Source organism: Zosterops lateralis (genome assembly GCF_965231275.1).
Source record: "Zosterops lateralis genome assembly, chromosome: 5".
NCBI classification, from domain to species: domain Eukaryota; kingdom Metazoa; phylum Chordata; class Aves; order Passeriformes; family Zosteropidae; genus Zosterops; species Zosterops lateralis.
In genome coordinates, this window is record NC_139766.1 from 22,288,974 (window position 1) to 22,306,860 (window position 17,887).

General features: G+C 37.4%; 1 protein-coding gene across 3 annotated transcripts in view; it reads right to left on the reverse strand.

Moving 5' to 3' along the window:
- Positions 1-7,840, reverse strand: part of ARAP2 (ArfGAP with RhoGAP domain, ankyrin repeat and PH domain 2) — a 118,190-nt gene extending 110,350 nt beyond the window's left edge. For 2 of the 3 annotated variants that reach the window (XR_014590161.1, XM_083861815.1), the window contains exons 1-2: positions 7,549-7,687; positions 622-1,654 (exon numbers count right to left, since the gene is read on the reverse strand). Coding sequence is in view for 2 of the 3 variants with exons in the window: in XM_083861815.1 (XP_083717941.1) it covers positions 622-1,484 (863 nt within the window). In the remaining variant the exon portion in view is untranslated. Of the gene's footprint in view, positions 1-621; positions 1,655-7,548; positions 7,688-7,773 lie in introns of those variants that run through there. The other variant, XM_083861816.1, reaches the window with a different exon arrangement.
- Between the last annotated feature and the right edge of the window lie 10,047 nt (positions 7,841-17,887).

The window sequence follows — 17,887 nt, forward strand, 5'->3', positions numbered from 1 at the left end:
AATAATTAGAAACAAATTCAAAGATTCCATAAACTCTGTAAATCTTCCACATCTATCGTCCTTTTTTCCTCCTTTTTCCACTGCTGTTTTCTCCTGCTGGAATGTCTCAAATATTTTTATACTAGAAATATAATTAAAAGCTAAAGTTTTGTTGTTATGATACCACCAGCAAAAGCCAACACATAACATGAATAAATGGTTGCCTTCATTCTCCAAAGTTAACAATTAAATGACTACCAGTTCAGAAATTAACCCAAAAGCCATCTTGAAGTAAGTTCTTGCTTATGCTTTATATAGTTGTTTTTAAGTAGTATCTCTAAAGCAATAAAGATTCCTTTCTTTGTTAACATGTAGATGCAGAGAAAATTGGGGAGGTTATAAAGACACACCATTCTAAAATTTCCCTTTGCACTCTCATTTCTGCTTTTAAATTACATCGAACCTTAATTCTGCTCTTCAATAAATCTGGGCATATTCATATCAGATCCAGTGTATTTACAGCACATATTAAAAAAATTCACACCAAAAAAAGAAAATACATAAAAAAAAGAAAATCAAGAAACCCCAAACCATAAGTTCTACCATGATAGCTATTTCTCATTAGTAATGAGCAACAATTACCTTGATGAAGCTTGAACTTTACTTGATTCGGGTATTTCTGGTACGGGGCGATGCCTTAAGATAAAAGATCGGGTTGCTCTTGGAAATACTTTCATGCAGTTTGGTGTACAGGAATCGTATAAGTCATTGTCTATCATTTCTCCTTTAAACTTATAGAATGGAGAATCTGGTTTACTATCAGACAAATCACCCTCATCTGCAAACCTCTGATGTTTGTTTTCCTTGCATTTTGTCTCGCATGAACGAACAAATGAAGGAGGATCACGAAACACCAAAGGGCCAGTCAAGTGCTCATCAGCTTGGTATGCAGCAGCTTCTGTCAGTGATGCATCTGGCTGAGTATTCATCTTGATATTTCTGCTTTGACTGACAGCTTTTAGTATGCTGTCTGAATTATGGTATAAACTGGAAAAATCCAAATTTGTGCAGCTATCATCATGTGCCTCCTTTGAGTTTTCCTCTGCAAGTTCAAACTTTTCTGTATTAACACAAGATTTTTTAAGAAGTTGCTCTGATGATGTTGCAGGCATCAAGCCAGTCCCATCTAAACTTGAATTGCTTACAGGAGACTCCTGATCTGAGGATGAATGTTGCTTCTCTTCTAAACTTTTCACATCTTTGAATTTTAGATTTTCATGGAAAAGAGAATTTCCTTGACTTTTCAAAAGACTGTCTAACTGCTTAAGAATCCTTCTGCGATGTCCTGTAGGCAACACTCCCATTTGCTGAAGCACACTGTTATTTATTCCCATGCAATCTGTCACAGTGTTATAGCCATATTTTTTAAAGTTAGAAAGATACTGTGCAAGGTTAATGTTGACCAAAAATGCTTCAATATCAGTGCCATTGCCTGTAGATGACATGACTTCATTTCATATATTGTCCCACACAGTCACATAGAAATAGTCAGGTTGCATGCATGTTCACTAGCAAGAAAACCCCCTTGATTTTGGTGTCCACCAGCCAGTAGAAAATATCCGTTTCCTCACGACACCTCTTCAAGTTTCTTCAGTTCAAACTTTTTTTTTAAAGACTGCAAACATATGGAAAAGAAAAAGGACATTTAAAAAAATTCTCACCTAAACCTCACAATTACATTCAATAAAATTGTGAAAGACTCTCTGTCACTTGAACAGTAATATTTTTTAATTCTTTGTATATAATAATTTCAACAATGGTAAGCCCATCCTTTTATCTTAGCCAATATAAAAAAATAGCAAAATTAAAGTCTCAGCAAAAGTAATACAGACTTAAAACACATATTCCTAGTAGTTAAACATTAAGATGAACCACTTATCTACACACACATTCTTATTACACAGTACTTGGATATCAGGGAGAGAAAGAGGTATCCAAGACCACAACTGGAACTTAAAGCTTTCCCATTTCCATACAAGCACCAATTAATTATGGAACAGGACTTCTGCATCCATATCTTCCAATTGCAAAATCCTTTTAGCATAGAAGCACACTTGCAATGGAACAAAGGAAAAATGACCATCTAGAGCATTCTATGTGAACTGTGCATTCAATCCCTCTTCAACCGAGAATCCAACTGAACAAGTACTATCCTCAATAACATGGTTTGCAACAGTAGATCCAGCCCTTCAAACAAACTGTCCTGCAGGAACACAGGAAACAGGTAACCAGCAGCATCCCAAATCTGACATGGAAGCAGTTTTCCCTTGGCCACAAAGAGAAAAGGCACGACCACATAGGCAAGTTCCAGCTGTCCATGAGTTCTTCCTTAGTATTTTTCCAACTCAGCTCTTACACCTCAAATTTCATCTAGTTGAGTTATTCTTTCTTCTAGGGCCATATCTAAATTCACAATTTAAAAAATCCAGATGCTACTTTTCTGAAGGTGTTTGAATCAGCCTGAAATCATATTTCTTCAAAGAAGGTTTAAGATCAGCAACACTCAACAGGTTTTTTCACCTCTCTCTTTCTGTATAAAGAGTAATTTGGCCTTAGGGAAACCTGCTGACTGTAGCAGCTGTCCTGGCATGCTGGTACTAGCCTTAAGCAGCCTGGAAAAGAAAGACCAGCTTCAGTGGAAGAGCATTAAGATTTAAGTAGCATTTAGAAGGAGTAGAAATCTTTTGCCCAAGATTTGTCTGTAGTAGTAGACATTGATACCCAACTCTTCAAAGTATTTCTTGACAAAAAATGCAGTACTTATGATCTAGAAATGAAGTTTAAAACATTGACTACATTTTTACTGTATCAGTTCCTAAATAAAGGATAAACCCCCTTCCTATAAGATTTCTCCAAGGTCTTTTGAATATCTAAGTCATTATTCAGAAAGGGAGTAATAAATAAATAGATAAATAAATATTTATGCTCCTCCTCATTACCAAAGCCACATACAGATAAATCTAAATTTAAAATAATTTACTGTATGAAGCACAGCTGTATCACTGCTATTGGTGATTGTAGTTGATTATGATTATGAAATAAATTATTAAATAACTACCTCGATCACTGGACCTCTTTTCTTGAGAAATTTTGTAAATATCTTCATTACTCCCACACTTTTATAAAGTGGTAATCAAAACTAAGGAAAAAAACAGACTTACACCATGTAAACATGTATATGACATAATAATAAGAAAAAAGATGAACAAACCTACATTTTTCTGGAAGATATAAAAATCAACATAGTACACTTACTATAAATGTTCCTTTATTTCAAATAAATCATTGGATTCTCTCTAGTCTTTAGCTTCATTTTTCTGTATATATCTTTATCAGCTTTGATCACGACCCACAAGTCTGAGAAATTACTTATCTTGAATATTAAATTGATACAATTAAAACCTTTTAGACAGACAGCTCTATAGGTCAATCAGATATCAACCTCTCAAGAAAGATTAACTTTATTATGGAGTTAACCCTCAATTAAAGATTCTCAAGTCATTTAAATTCAAAAAGACTTTGACTGATCTAAACTGACTAACAATCCACTTTCATATTTACCTTTGTCCCACCCTAACCTGTATGCTTATATAAATTTTCATTATTCCTGTAAAAATTTGAAAGCTCAGCATTTCCTCAAAATTTTTAGAGCAGCCTCTAGTCATAAAGCATAAATTCAACGGTATGGCCTCCATCCATCTCTAAACTCTGGAAAATATAAGTGTATAGTCTTTTAAATGGTTGAATATATATTCTCAGATTCTGAGTACAAAATTTAAAAAAAAATAGTATAGAAATTACTTACTGAAGAAAAAATTATCAAACAAGTGCTGTTTGAGCCAGAAAATAGTCTTTCAGATACCCAGTAATTAAATAAAAAACACAACCAAACAGACTACAAACAAACAGAAAAAAAAAAACACAATCAAGGAAAAAACCACCAAAAAACAACAACCAAACCACACTCATATTCAAGTATAGAAAAACCCCTACAGCATTAGCATATCATTCTAAGACTTTTAAAGTTGCAGTTGCAGGTGGTTATCTCAGCCATTCCCACCTTCCTTGACAGTTCTGGGTTTCATGGCAGCATTTGGCTATTTTTTCCCTAAGGTGTTAGTGTTCATTTTCAGACAGTATCATCTTCTCAATCCCTCCACCTTCCATAATAACAAAAAATGCACCTAGGAAAGTAGATCTAGTTATATATTTATAAATAAATATATATATGTGTGTTATTTACAAATATATATATTTATACCCACACACACTCTCTTCTCTATCTTAATACTGGTTTTTCTAAACGCCTACACCTTATTCTGGAACACCTCCAGTGTTGTTACTTCAGGAACTCAGATAGCCATGTGTTATCAGCTACTAGGACTCTAACTCATCTTTGTATAAACCACATACCAATGCAAAGGGTTACCTAGCAGAGAACAAACTTTGCTTCCAAATCTGTAAGAATGATTATATTTTGCTGTGTATTTTATGAACAATGCAGGTAGCAGAGGAAGGAAGGACCTGCTTGCTGAGAAGACATTCTGACCACAAAATGCCAACAGTGATGGAAGATAAAGCCCAAACCACTTTCTGTTTCTGTAGTTGTCTATGGCAGAAGCTATCAGTGTATCCATCGAGATTTCTGACAAAATGCTACAGATCTAGCCTAGCTATGCAACTGGTTAAATACCACTAAGATCAGATCTTATTTTGTGGGTCTAAGAAGAGGGTTATACAGACAACTGGTTTGGTTTCACCACTTACGCAAATATTAACGTAACAAACAGCTGAACAAATCTACACACGCTGGTGAGCGTTTTGCAGGCTAGAATATAAATATGTAATTTCTTCTTAAAATGTTTTATAAGGTTTGAACTCAACACATATACAGAAATGCAACACTCAAGGATCACCTTATTCAATACATTACTCTGTTTTGATATGATTGATACCAATTTAAAAAAGAACTTAATCTTCTCCTAAGCTTTGATTGCAAAGTCAGTCATAATAAAACCTAAAGAATGTACAGTATTAGAAATGGAGTGGCACATACACATCTGTACAAATATATTCATTCTCTTTCACACCCATATTTTTACCACTACAAATTTGGCATTTGTAAACAACATTAGTGCACATGGTTGGATACATTCTGTAAAACAAATCTCTCAGAAGCAAAGCAAAATAGATTTTTCCTACTTCTAAATAAACAGCAAAAAACAAAAATCAACAAAGAAGCAAACAAACAAAAAATAAAAAAGGGGGAATTTGAATTTGCTGAAATAAAACTGATCCTTGTTGTAATATTATATTCTCCTAAGTAGCGTAACCAAGACAAAAATCACCATTTTCAACTAAAAATAGGAAAATGCTATCATGCCTAAAAAAAAAAAAAAAAAAAAAAAAAAAAAAAAAAAAAAAATCAAACTTCTTGGAAGACACCTGACCATTCTATTTTATCAAAATAGGCTCAAAACACCTAAATTGCTACGTGAAAAAAGCAATAAAAGGAAAACCATTTGGGCTTTTCTTCTAAGAAAAAAATTTCAGCAGAGGATGAATTCCGTGTGTGTTGTATATCCCAAGCCATCTACGGGATCATCCAACTTTCTTTCATAAAAAGTGTTTCTCACACTTTACAAGCTGATTCTCAATTTCTTCCCCTTCCCATCTTATGGAAGGGACTTAGACAAGGACTGGCAAAAAAACTCAGAGTGGCCTAACAGTTCTTTTCTTTTACTGACAGCTAAATAGCATCAAAGAAAAATGGCAATTCTAACTCTCATGACCCTTCCACACATGGAGGGTAAGCACCTGCATCCAACATTCTGAAGAGCTATATCTACTAATTTTAAAGTTCTTTCATTCTATGATTTTTTCAAGTTGAAAATTCTTGAAGACAAAATTGACTGGGAGATAAACAAATATTTGTTGAAGCAAACAAGCAAACCAAATTTTAATAATGAAACATGTGAACAGCAGGTTATAGATGAACACAGAAACACTGAGGTGGGACTAGGCTTTATTTTTCCTTTTTTAATATCAATACAGCTACAAGCCTGAAGAAACCTTTAAAAGTATGTCAGGATAATCACGCTGTGAGCAATCAGTTTGACAAACATAAACAAGTTCAGACTTGCTCCCAACTTCTGCTAAACCACATACTAGATTAAGGTCCTCATAAATATGTTGGGGGGGGTGGGGGCGGAACCAAAGCAAAATAAAATAATACAACAGGTCTTACCATGGAGCAGAATGGAATCTGCAAGTAGTGAATTTCATTTTTACACTGTGATTGACCCCATACAAACTGACAAGATTAACATATAAAACATCACAGATTAAAGATCTTTTCCAAAACCCACATTATACAATCAACATATGGATTGGGGAAAAAAAAAGGGGAAAAAAAAGAAAAAAAAAAAAAAAAGAGAGAGAGAGATACTGATTGCAACAATTCAGATAGAACTGTTGCCTTTACCAATACAAGGAAGTTACTAAGCATAGGTCAACCTAGTGGATAATTACAAAATAACTTTAATCACGTCCTCTGTCAAACCGTTTCTTTGTTTGACTCTTTTTTTTTCTTTTTTTTTCTTTTTTTTTTTTTTCTTTTATAAAAAACTTCACAGCACTTTCCTTCTAGAAAAAGGTTCAGCAACCTTCGTTACCTCGGAGTCAAACCTCATTACTGCAAGAAATTCCAGTGGAACAACTTGTAGAGTCGCTGGAGTAAGAACTGCATGGCGTGAATAAGCAAACTGGAGGTGGAATTGGAACTTTGGGAAGTTGCTGTGGCAACACTCGGGTGCTGTCCCCTTCACTTCATATTCTCCATCCAGGACATAATACAGCTTCTTTGACTTTCTTAAATTTTCTGATAAAATTTCCAGCTATACAATGGTAGCTAACATGAGGTCTGTTCATGTCTGACTTCACAAAAACAACTCACAGTAAACAACAGTAAAGCACTGTTCTTCAGCATGACCTTTACATACAAATCGTTCAAACAATTGAAGCCACAAAGAAAACAGAGAGCAATACACCCTTATGTTCTACCTGCCTGCCTGCTGTTCCTAGTCCGATCCCAGCTCCAGTCGGTGCCTGTCGCTCCCGCGGGACGCGCCCTGTCCGGCGGTGAGCGCTCAGCGGCGCGGGGCACCGGGGGCTGCGGCATCAGCCCCGGCAGAGCAGGGCCGGCCCGGCAGTGAGCGCTCAGCCCCGGGAGCTGCGGCATCAGCCCCGGCAGAGCAGGGCCGGCCCGGCAGTGAGCGCTCAGCCCCGGGAGCTGCAGCACCAGCCCCGGCAGGGCAGAGCCGGCCCGGCAGTGAGCGCTCAGCCCCGGGAGCTGCAGCACCAGCCCCGGCAGGGCAGAGCCGGCCCGGCAGTGAGCGCTCAGCCCCGGGAGCTGCAGCACCAGCCCCGGCAGCGGCCCGCGGGGCGGGCGGACCCTGCCCGGACCCGCCCGAGCCCCGCACGCCCCGCGCCCGCCGAGGCCGCCCTTACCTTTGGCAAAAGCCTGACGGGAGCGGGGAGGCAGAGGAAGGAAGCGCGGGGCTTTTAGACCGCTCCAACTTTCAGTTCTCCCTCCGGCTTCCCGCTCGCTCACTCTCTTGCTCGCTTTCTCTCCTTCCTTCCTTCCTGCCCGGCCCCACACCCCACCCCACCCCCGCGCTGCTCCCCGGCAGGCCGCGCCCGCGGAGCTCTGCCCGCCGCAGGAGGCGGCCGCACCTGGGCGCGCCCTCCGCCCTCCGCGGCTCAGGGCGGTCTGGCCCGGCCGCATATTTCCTGAGGAGTCACTGGGACGCCCGCGGGCAGGCAGGCTTCGGCTCCGGCTCCGGCTCCGGAGCGCTGTGCGCCCCAGCGCATCGCTTCACGGGCGGCCCGTGGTGCCGGGCCCGGGCGGGGCGGGTGTCCCCTCCCCTCCCTGCCCTTCCCTGCCAGGCCGGGGGCAAAGGGCTCCCGGCGCCACCTCTGTCACCGCCCGCAGCCGGGGAGCAGCACAGCCTGCCAGCAGGGACACGGCGGAGATCGCTGGCTTACAAACACCAAAGGCACGAAGATTACAGTGATTTCCAAGAATTCCAATTCTTAGAACTCCCCCATATCGTTTACAAACTGTTACTCAGATGAAACCAGCATTTTGTTACAGAAAATGATACAAAAATACTTTAATGTAGTCCATTAATGGACATACAGATCTTCCTCCTGAAGTGTCAATTGTCGTCTTTTCTAATTAGATCCAAGGATGTTTCAGGGGGTTTGCAGTGCTGCAGCTGAAATCTGAGGTCTGCCATTCACTCTACTGAAGCAGAACAGAAGCAAAGATATACTGAGAAAAAGAGGCCAATTATTAAAGTGCTAATTTGGGAGCAAGTAAACCTGGGTTCTTCTTGAGACTGCTTCCTACACACCGAATAGCCTTACTATTGCCTTAGTAGTAGAGGGGCTGTTAAGAACTGCTGGTGCCATGGTACTAAAGTGAGGTTTCAGGATCATAATTCTGAATGCAAGCAGCGTTTTCCACTCTCCAACTTTCAGTCAAAACTTCCAGATTAGAAGTTTGCAGTTCAGTATTACAGCACCAATTTTGCCTGTGCCCAAGCACTTCTGAAAATCCAGCTGCAAGTTCTAATTATTAGAGTTTTTGTATTTGCCCTTTTTTTTTTTTTTTTTTTTTTTTTTTTTTTTTTTTTTTTTTTTTTTTTTTTATTAATGCTTTTGTAGAATCTATCTCAGACAAGGAATTGTCATTCCCAATCATTTGCTAAGGGGCTGATATGTGTCCCAACCAAGTGAGTGGACAGATGTGATTCAGGTAAGTATACTAACACCCTTTTTTGTCATCGCCTTTGTGGACTGTAACCTAATGACTCACAGAGTCATCTGATCACAGATTTGCCTAACATTTCCAGCTAAGCCTAGCTTCCTTTCACAACAGTATGAATGCCAATGAAAACTTACTTTGAAAAGGAATTTCAACCACAGTAACCTAAACTATTTGAAAGATTCAGACCCTGTAAACGACAAAAGATCAGCCTCCTTTGCAAGGCTTACCTCACCATGCAAAAATTCAGTTAATTAGAAGTTTGTGGTGGGGTAGGATTTCTTTCTCCTCAAGTCTAAGAGTATGGACATTGATTTATATCCTTGAGCTCTTCTCTTTTCTCTTTCACTAGTTCCCAAGTCCTTCTATAAAGCCCACTTTTCTTCCTCTTCCAGGGACCCTCGTGATTTGCCCATGTCACTGGGCCAGTGACAGAAACTGTAGATAACTGTCTGCTCAGCATTTGTCTTTAAAAAACAGGTGTCAGACCCTCACATGGAACACCCTGAAAAAGATTGTACAGTACCTGTATTGTATTGTACAATATTGTGTATTACCTGTACAGTAATGGTATCTTCCCTCAGAGCACAGCATGACACTGCACCCTGACACACTGTGTCTCAGCCAGGGTTTTACTTACTTGATTTCCTTGACCACAATACTGGATTGAAGAATTGAGATAATTTTTTCAGTGTATTTTTTGGGAGAGGGAGAGTAATGGGAAAAATGGGCATTAATCACATACTCCGTTGTGCTAACAATCTTTCTGTTTGCATTATGTCCAGAAAAAATTCAATATACACAATATCATTTAAAGTCATGTTGTGCTATTAGGGATTTAAGGGCTTTTCTTGGCATTTTCTGTATATCTAAGTTACATTATTAGTACCACACAAATCTATATGATGTTTTATTCTTTGTTAGAAATACACAAATCTTGAAATCAGAGAACAAAGTCTAACAAATTCTCTGGAAAGGAGATATTATCAAAAGCAGTGCAACTGAAAAAAACCAAGAAAAGTTGGAAATGGAGTGATTGCAATCAAATGGACTGAGATGAAGTGGGAGGCCAGTGAAAACAACTAAAACTTAACAAAATTACTCCGATTCAAATCCTGAAATCAGGGAAGAAATGTAAATAAAGGGACAGGAGAAGAATTTGAAGAAATGAAAAGTGGAAAAAAAAAAAGACAGAAAAAATTCAGAAACCAAGTGAAAACAATGAAAGTGAATGGGATTACAAAAAGTGCATGGAAAGGAAGTAAGCCTTGCCCAATTAATCCTCATCAAAATCACAAGATTTCATTACCTTTTCTGAAAGGAAATTCTTACTTTCTTAGAAATAAAGTAGTATAATATGATATATGGTGTTTTACTCTATGTTAGAAGTCAAGTAGCATAATATATCATCTTTTAAGAAAGCTCTCAAGTCTCTAAATTATGTGCAGCATATAGTTCTCTGATGAGCATGGAATGGCAGCTTTCTAACACTGCAGTAAAAAAGAAGTCTTAAAAAATATATCAGGAAATTGCATCTTACTAATTTTGGTTTAATTCAAATATGACATAAGGCAGAGTACTATTCTAAGACTTGTTGATAAGACTGAGCTTCGAAAAATCTGCTAATAGGCCTGAAAACTGCAAAGGTGTTGTTATCTGATAATTTCCTCTTCCTTTGTGTTTTTATGTTGCTATCAAGAATAAGTGCTAGGTAGGCAGGTGGTTTTTTAGTAGATCAAGACAAAATTTCAGTCAAGAAATTAATTCTAAATAGGAGCTGCATGACTTCTGCTATATTCTCTGATAGACATTAGGGCTTTTGTATCCTAAAATATGTTTAACTGTATAAGAAGGTCATTCATAGTAAACATGCTAAGAATACCTTCCAGCTCATATTTATCATTACACAGCCCTTCAAAAATCCAGTTTTCCAGTGATTGACATTGACCTGATTTTTTTGTTTGTTTTTAACATCAAACCATAAGAATAACCCTATTAGCCTGTGTTTAAGTAAAGCTGGAATAGTATCATCAAACTGTACAGGAAATAATCCTTAAGATATAAATATATCCTGGATTTCCACACTGTGTGGTTTGTCATATGTCAGAATAGATGCTTGCCACATTTTTTATTGTTCATTAAGCTTATAATGAAATGGATTCAAACTAGTCAGACATTTTCCAAATTCAAATATTGTCATTTTTAGATGTATATATTTTTAAAACTATAGATCAGTTCTACTTGCTGCATATTTGTCCTGTTTAAGAACTCCAAATCCAGCTCCACAAACAACCAATTGACAAGATAAAATAGGGGAAACAAATGCAACTCCTTCCTTTATAGGTGGCTTACAAGTAGCTCTGATGTTCCCATGAAGTTTGTCAGCTACCTAAAAATGCACAGGAGACCTGAATTTATTTGTCACTTTTAATGAGATTATTTCACTTTCTCCTGGAAAAAACCCCAATCAAACCACATATTCTTAATGAACACAGTCCAAGTAAAGTCTAAGTTCTGAACTTGGTTTTCTGCATTTGGTTCAGTCTCCTTTGCTCCTCTTCAAAGTAGAGGTAATAAAATTCATCTACCAGTCTCCTCAAGGTGTTGAGAAGGGTAAATATTTAAATTTTGGAGAGAAGAAATGAAAGGTTAGCTACACCTCAATCAACCAGCAGGTGAGTATCTAGGCCTTTTATGATTTGAGCCTCACTGTTATTGTTATAGTATTATAACATTGATATCATTATTAATAAAATATCAGGAAATTAAATACCCTGGAAATTAAATAATGCATTAAAATTTTCATAATCAGAGTTCCATCATGAGGTGACATATTTCACTCAGCAAGGCAAAATGATACAAAGCTTCAGAAAAATGATAGGACTGCAGATAAAAATAAGCACTAAATTCAGTTTTTGCATTTTCTATCAACTGTTCATGTATCCTTGGGATTTCTCTCAGCCACTTACTCAATGTATTATAAGTCAGTTACTTTATGTGTCATACTGGATACCACCCTCCATTTTTACTTAGACCTGTAATCCACTTTGACCCATACCCCATATTTTAATGTATTTAATAGTCAGTTTGATTTCCAGGAAGCTTCGTAAGATAGTTCCCTGCACCATATGACGAATTTTTAGATTATCATTTTATAAGCTGGAAATGTAATTTTATACAGGTATGATAACACAATGATATCCAGTTTTGCCATCTTCTGTTAATGGCTATAAGTTTGACCTTAATGCAGTCTATGTTTTGTTACAACTACTGATGGACTCATGAAGTAATCCCTTTAGCTGTTTTGATACTGATATATGACATTTGAAACAAATGACCACACAATACTGGACAGACAGCTGCCTCAAATAACCCACTCCAAGTCCTGTCCTAGGCCTGCACCCAAACCTCTGGTTACAGCCCTAAGAGCTGTTAACCTCCAATTCACATGTACTGGTACATGTTTCAAACTACAGACAAGCTGAGAATCTTCTGCAGTACTGCTTTATTGAATTCACAAGCCTAGAAATGAAAGCAGACAATTAATTCTATCAATGCAAAGAAGTTAAGCTCCTGCTGTAAATGGAAGGTTTCTAGATTCTGACTAGGGTTTGTCCAAGAAATCTCTCACTAGAAAATCTAGTGTCTTTCATACTTTTTCTCAGAGTACCTGTGTTCCAAGTGGGTCCTTATTCTAGCACTTCTGTCTCTCATTTATATTTAGTTTTCCAAGTAGTTTTTGAATACAAATGCATCTTCAAAGCATGTGGCATGTCAGGGTTTTTTAATTTCTTTGCAATTGCTTTTACTTAGGGGATTTGGTTACCTTGACATAGCTTTCTGTCATCTTTGAGAAGTTTAATGGAGCATTCTTTAACTTATTTGAAAATAAATCCCTCTGAGGAAATTTCCTGCATATCAAAATGCTAATTTTTTCCCCATATTTATCTTTTCACAGTTCATTGAATTGTAATGATTCACACATCATTAAGATTTTATCTCCACAGCATTGGCTTGTTCGAACTCAACAGAAACCACATTTGACACTTTTAACAACACTATTCAATTTAAAGGTCACCATTTCAGGCACTTCCTTCTCTCTTTCATTTTACTTGTTGCTTAAGCAAATTTGTCATGGAAAGTAATGAAATAAAATAGACATCAGAGAACTATTTCTAGAGGAAAAAAATTCTGTGGTACAATCACAATTGAAATTGTCTACAGTTAAATACAATTTCACATTGTTATTTAGGTCTTGTGAAATACATTATCATAGAATCACAGAATTGTAGAGTGGCCTGAGTTGGAAGGCATTTCAAAGACCATCTAGTCCCAACCCCTTGCCATGAGCAGTAACACCTTTCACTAGACCAGGTTGCTCAGAGCTCCTGGTCTAGTTCTAGTTCTAGGCCAAACTGGCCTTGAACACTTCCCAGGATAGTGTTCTCTGGAATAACTGATCTGGACAACCTCTTCTCTGTCTTCTGTGTTCTCTTTTCCTCACTGCTCTCTGCCCAACCAAACAAAGCAACTCATGATAGCTGACTCACCATCATTCTGATATGATCAAAGGTACTAATCTGGAAGCTGAGTGTATATACAAATAACACTTTAATAGAAAACTCAATATGAAGATATCCCATCTGTCCATGAATAATTTCTTGTAAAGTTGCTAGGTTAAGTTAGAAGCTGAGTGGCATTGAGTCTTTGAAGTTTTACTGTATACATCCCATTTCAAAAACAGTTTCCTTAGTTTTCTGTCTCTTTTCTGGAGGGCAAATTAAGCAACAGCCTCAAATGTAACATGCTGACTGTTTAAAGTAGACAAGCTGCCTCAGTACCAGGTGGTACTGAAACTACCAGTAACATTACTTCTTTTAGATAAACAAAGGATGGCATAAGTATTCTGCCTACAATTTTGAATTAGATTACCATTTAAGAAATCTCATTCAAATGCTCAGCTTATGTTACAAACTCTACTGAAATTGATGATAACACAAGAGTCTATATCTAGATAGTTCTTTCTTTTTCACCTATTCTGCACAGAAAATGTCATGCTTCTTTCAAACATTTCTTTGTACCAAAGGTATCTCTTAGGAGCAGTGAAGGTCTAACTTCAGTATTGAGGACAGCATTACAATGGACTAGGGCTTTCTCATTATGGAAAGAAACACTGTCAAGTGGAAATGACACTTTCATGTCATGTCTCTACTGTCTTTCCCCTTCTAAAATTTAATTAATATTGCAATTAAACAAGTGTTATTTCAATATTAGGTAGAAAAGCATACAGTTTATCTTTTTTTAATAACTACAAAATACTATTGCTGATCACATGAAAAAGGCATTTTTCTTTCAAAATTTAGTTTTTCCTAAAGCTTATAATTAAGTTATTACTTATGCATTTTTCTGTTCAAGAGGGATTTCAGGTAGAGTAGATTTTCAGAGGGATTTCCAAGATTCTTTCCTGTAGAAGACTGTGAATAGGATAATACAGTATATGGATTTGAGAGTATGTATAGTTTTATTTTCTCCTTCATTATCATTATATTTCATAGGTAGCTCAGATTCCCTTCCCTCCTCAACTCTGGAGATTTGCTTTTCCTAATGTGAGGCTCTTGAACATTAGATTTGTAGTTAAGATTGCTTAAAATCAAGTGCTGTGACTGCACTCAGAGCAAGACATCTTTTTTTAATGTTACTTCATAATTATGTATTTCAAAGGGATTATGTCAGTGACTAGCACTGGTCACTGTAATAGAATGCTAAACGAAGTATTTACATGAACATATGATATAAATTCTATGGCACAGTGCCTCTGTTGCACTTCCTTAGTTTTTCTTACACTATTATTGCTTTTTAACTTGGGCTTTAAAATAGCAGAGGTGGGAAGAATAACCATTACACGTATTTTCAAATATCAATAGATAAATAAACACACCAAAATGCGTTCATTGTCACATACTGAACTTTGCATTCTATGCAGAGTATATAGGCAGAACTTACTGGATCTGCACCATACACTCTAATCTCTTTTCCTAGTGGAACAAAGTCCACTTCCTTTGTTATCAGCTATGCAACACTTCTAAGGTATTCTGAAAAGAACATGAATATCTGCTAAAGGATAATTTAATTTAAATGTATGATTTGATCCTTAATTTTCTAAATTGGATATTTTGTTCTTCCCACATCCAAGGATATTATTTAATATGTATGAAAAAGCTCTTTTTTAAAACGAGTTTTCAAATACTTAAAGAATATAGTTAAATTTGAATGTAACCCAGGAAGAGGAATTATTTTAAAACAAAATCAAGTCCAGAGCAAATTTTTCCAGTGAATTTTTATTCTGCTGAGGTAGCTTTGCTGAAGATCATTCTTTAAAAAATCAAATTTCAGTGTATAACTAGACTTTGAGAATGAGTGCACAGGTCTTTTGTTATAAGTTCTTTCACATGAAATAAATAAATAAATAACATCACAAGACCTGAAAGAAACAGAATCTAGTAACAATTCTATATTTACCACAATTGGTTTTGCACTTTTATTTCTCACATATATGATAGTCAAATGATATTCTTTTTCTTCATTTTGCATTACATTACCTACCTGGACATAGGGCCCTACTTTAAAAATTGGGGTGCTGGACACCCATGTCTCTTTTCTTGTGAGTCTGTTGTTGTAATAGTAATTAACTCATGTCTGTGGGCAGTGGATAACACAACAGCTTGTAGACACAAGCTTTGTCCTACCACTATGGGCTTGATTCTTTCTCAGTTAAGAGATGTATTTCAGGCAGGGATTTCCAGCGAGGCTGAGGATCCAGAGTGGCTTCTGATCAGATATCCCTGGACTGGTTTTGTGTGTCCCTTTGTGTACCTGTGTCTTTTTTCCTCTGGTCAGATTTTCTATAGTAAAGGCTGAAAGAGCAATCTATAGTTTCACTGTTAAACTTCACTACTGGAGAATTGAATAATACTATACTTATCAAGTCTACTTATTCCTAAAGTCTCAACATCCTCATTGTAACTGGTGAGCTGCACAGTACATCATCTCAGTAACTGATCCAGGCTGAATTAACTTTACAAAAGTACAAGATTGAAGTGATTCCAGCATTTACTGTGTGATATAAATTTTATTCTATCTAAAAAAACATTATACTGAATTCTTTATCACATTGCATTGAATTCACATGTGATATTACACTATTATTTTCTTGAGTGTACTATGTATTATATATTAATATAGGCAGCCATATATTTTCAAAGGATATACACTGTAGTATGTCTGAATAACTTGTGTTGCCTATTTTATTTACCCTTCCCATCTTCCAATTATAATATACTAATTTCAGCAACGTATTCTTTTACAATCTGTAGTGTTCAGAAAGCTTCAAAGCATGGCATAGCTAATCACCTGCACTTACCAGCTGAGGCTGATCTGGACCATGAAACCCATGGGCGCTTGCAGAGCCCTGAAAGCTACTACTGCACCAGCTACTGCACCAACTGCACTTTGAGCAAGAGCTTGTGTCAAGTAAAAACTACATGATTGTTCCCACAGACTTTACAGTTATATTATCCGATACCTGTCAATATGGTACATAAGCATGAGCCTTAAATTATAAGACTATTCAGTCAACAGCATCAAAGATTAAGAAATTCCATTTACATAATTTATCACCATTCTTCAACTAAGGAGAAACAGCAATTTGATAGCAAAATATAATAAATAGGTTTTCATAGTGCAGCACTGGAACTAAAATTAAGGTAGGATGTGGGACATATATATATATTTTTTTAACTAAAACAATGGTTTTCCTATATGAATCATTGAATTTAGAAACATTCAAATGCTCATCATCAGATCATCAGACAGCCTAAATATACATTCTCTTTTAGATTGCTGAAGAGTAAAAAACGTGGAAAAGTCAACTGTCATTTAAGTGTCCGTTACTGCCTCATTTGCTGTCATGAGATCTGGTAGAGAATCTTCTGTTTGAAAATGAAATATCAGGGGGTACTGGTCGACAGCCGACTGAACATGAGCCAGCAGGGTGCCTGGGCAGCCAAGGAGGCCAACGGCATCCTGGCCTGGATCAGGAATGATGTGGCCAGCAGGAGCAGGAAGGTCATTCTTCCCCTGCACTCAGCACTGGTGAGGCCACACCTTGAGTGCTGTGCCCAGTTCTGGCCCCTCAGTTTAGGAAAGACCTTGAGACGCTTGAGCACGTCCAGAGGAGGCAACGAGGCTGGTGAGGGGCTTGGGACACAAACCCTGTGAGGAAGGAATGAGGAAGCTGGGGATGTTTAGCCTGGAGAAAAGGAGACTCAGAGGTGACCTTATCACTCTCTACAACTTCCTGAAAGGTGGCTGTAGACAGGTGGGGGTTGGTCTCTTTCTCCAGGCAGCAACTGACTGAACGAGAGGACACAGTCTTAAGCTTTGCCAAGTGAAATATAGGTTGGATATTAGGAAAAAAGGTTTCTACAGAAAGAATGATAAAGTACTGGAATGATATGCCCAAGGAGATGGCAGAATCACCATCCCTGGATGTGTTTAAAAAGAAGACTGGGTGTGGCACTCAGTGCCATGGTTTAGTTGGGGCGTTAGGGCTGGGTTGGACTCAATGATTCTTCCAACATAGTGATTCAGTGTGTCTGTCATTGTTGGCGAATATATAATTGTAAATAACTAGTTAAATTTGATTTCATAAGTAATGATCATTTGTAGCCACCAAAGTAAGAAATTGCTCAGAAATCCTGAAATTTTAAGCCACTGCTACATAACTGAATTACATAACCTCCCTTAAAGGCTCATGGTGTACATTGGCGTCTCCTGGTAATCCTTGCCTGAAGTTACAGAACAGCCACTCCTTCCTGTCACCTAGTAACTTTTTAATAGTCAACATCAACTCAGAGTTTCTCAGCTAAGTTTGGTTTGTGGAATACAGTGCTTTTAAAATTTCTAATTAGGCTAGAATTGCTAAACAGTGTAGTAGCCTGAACCAAGGACAACAACTTG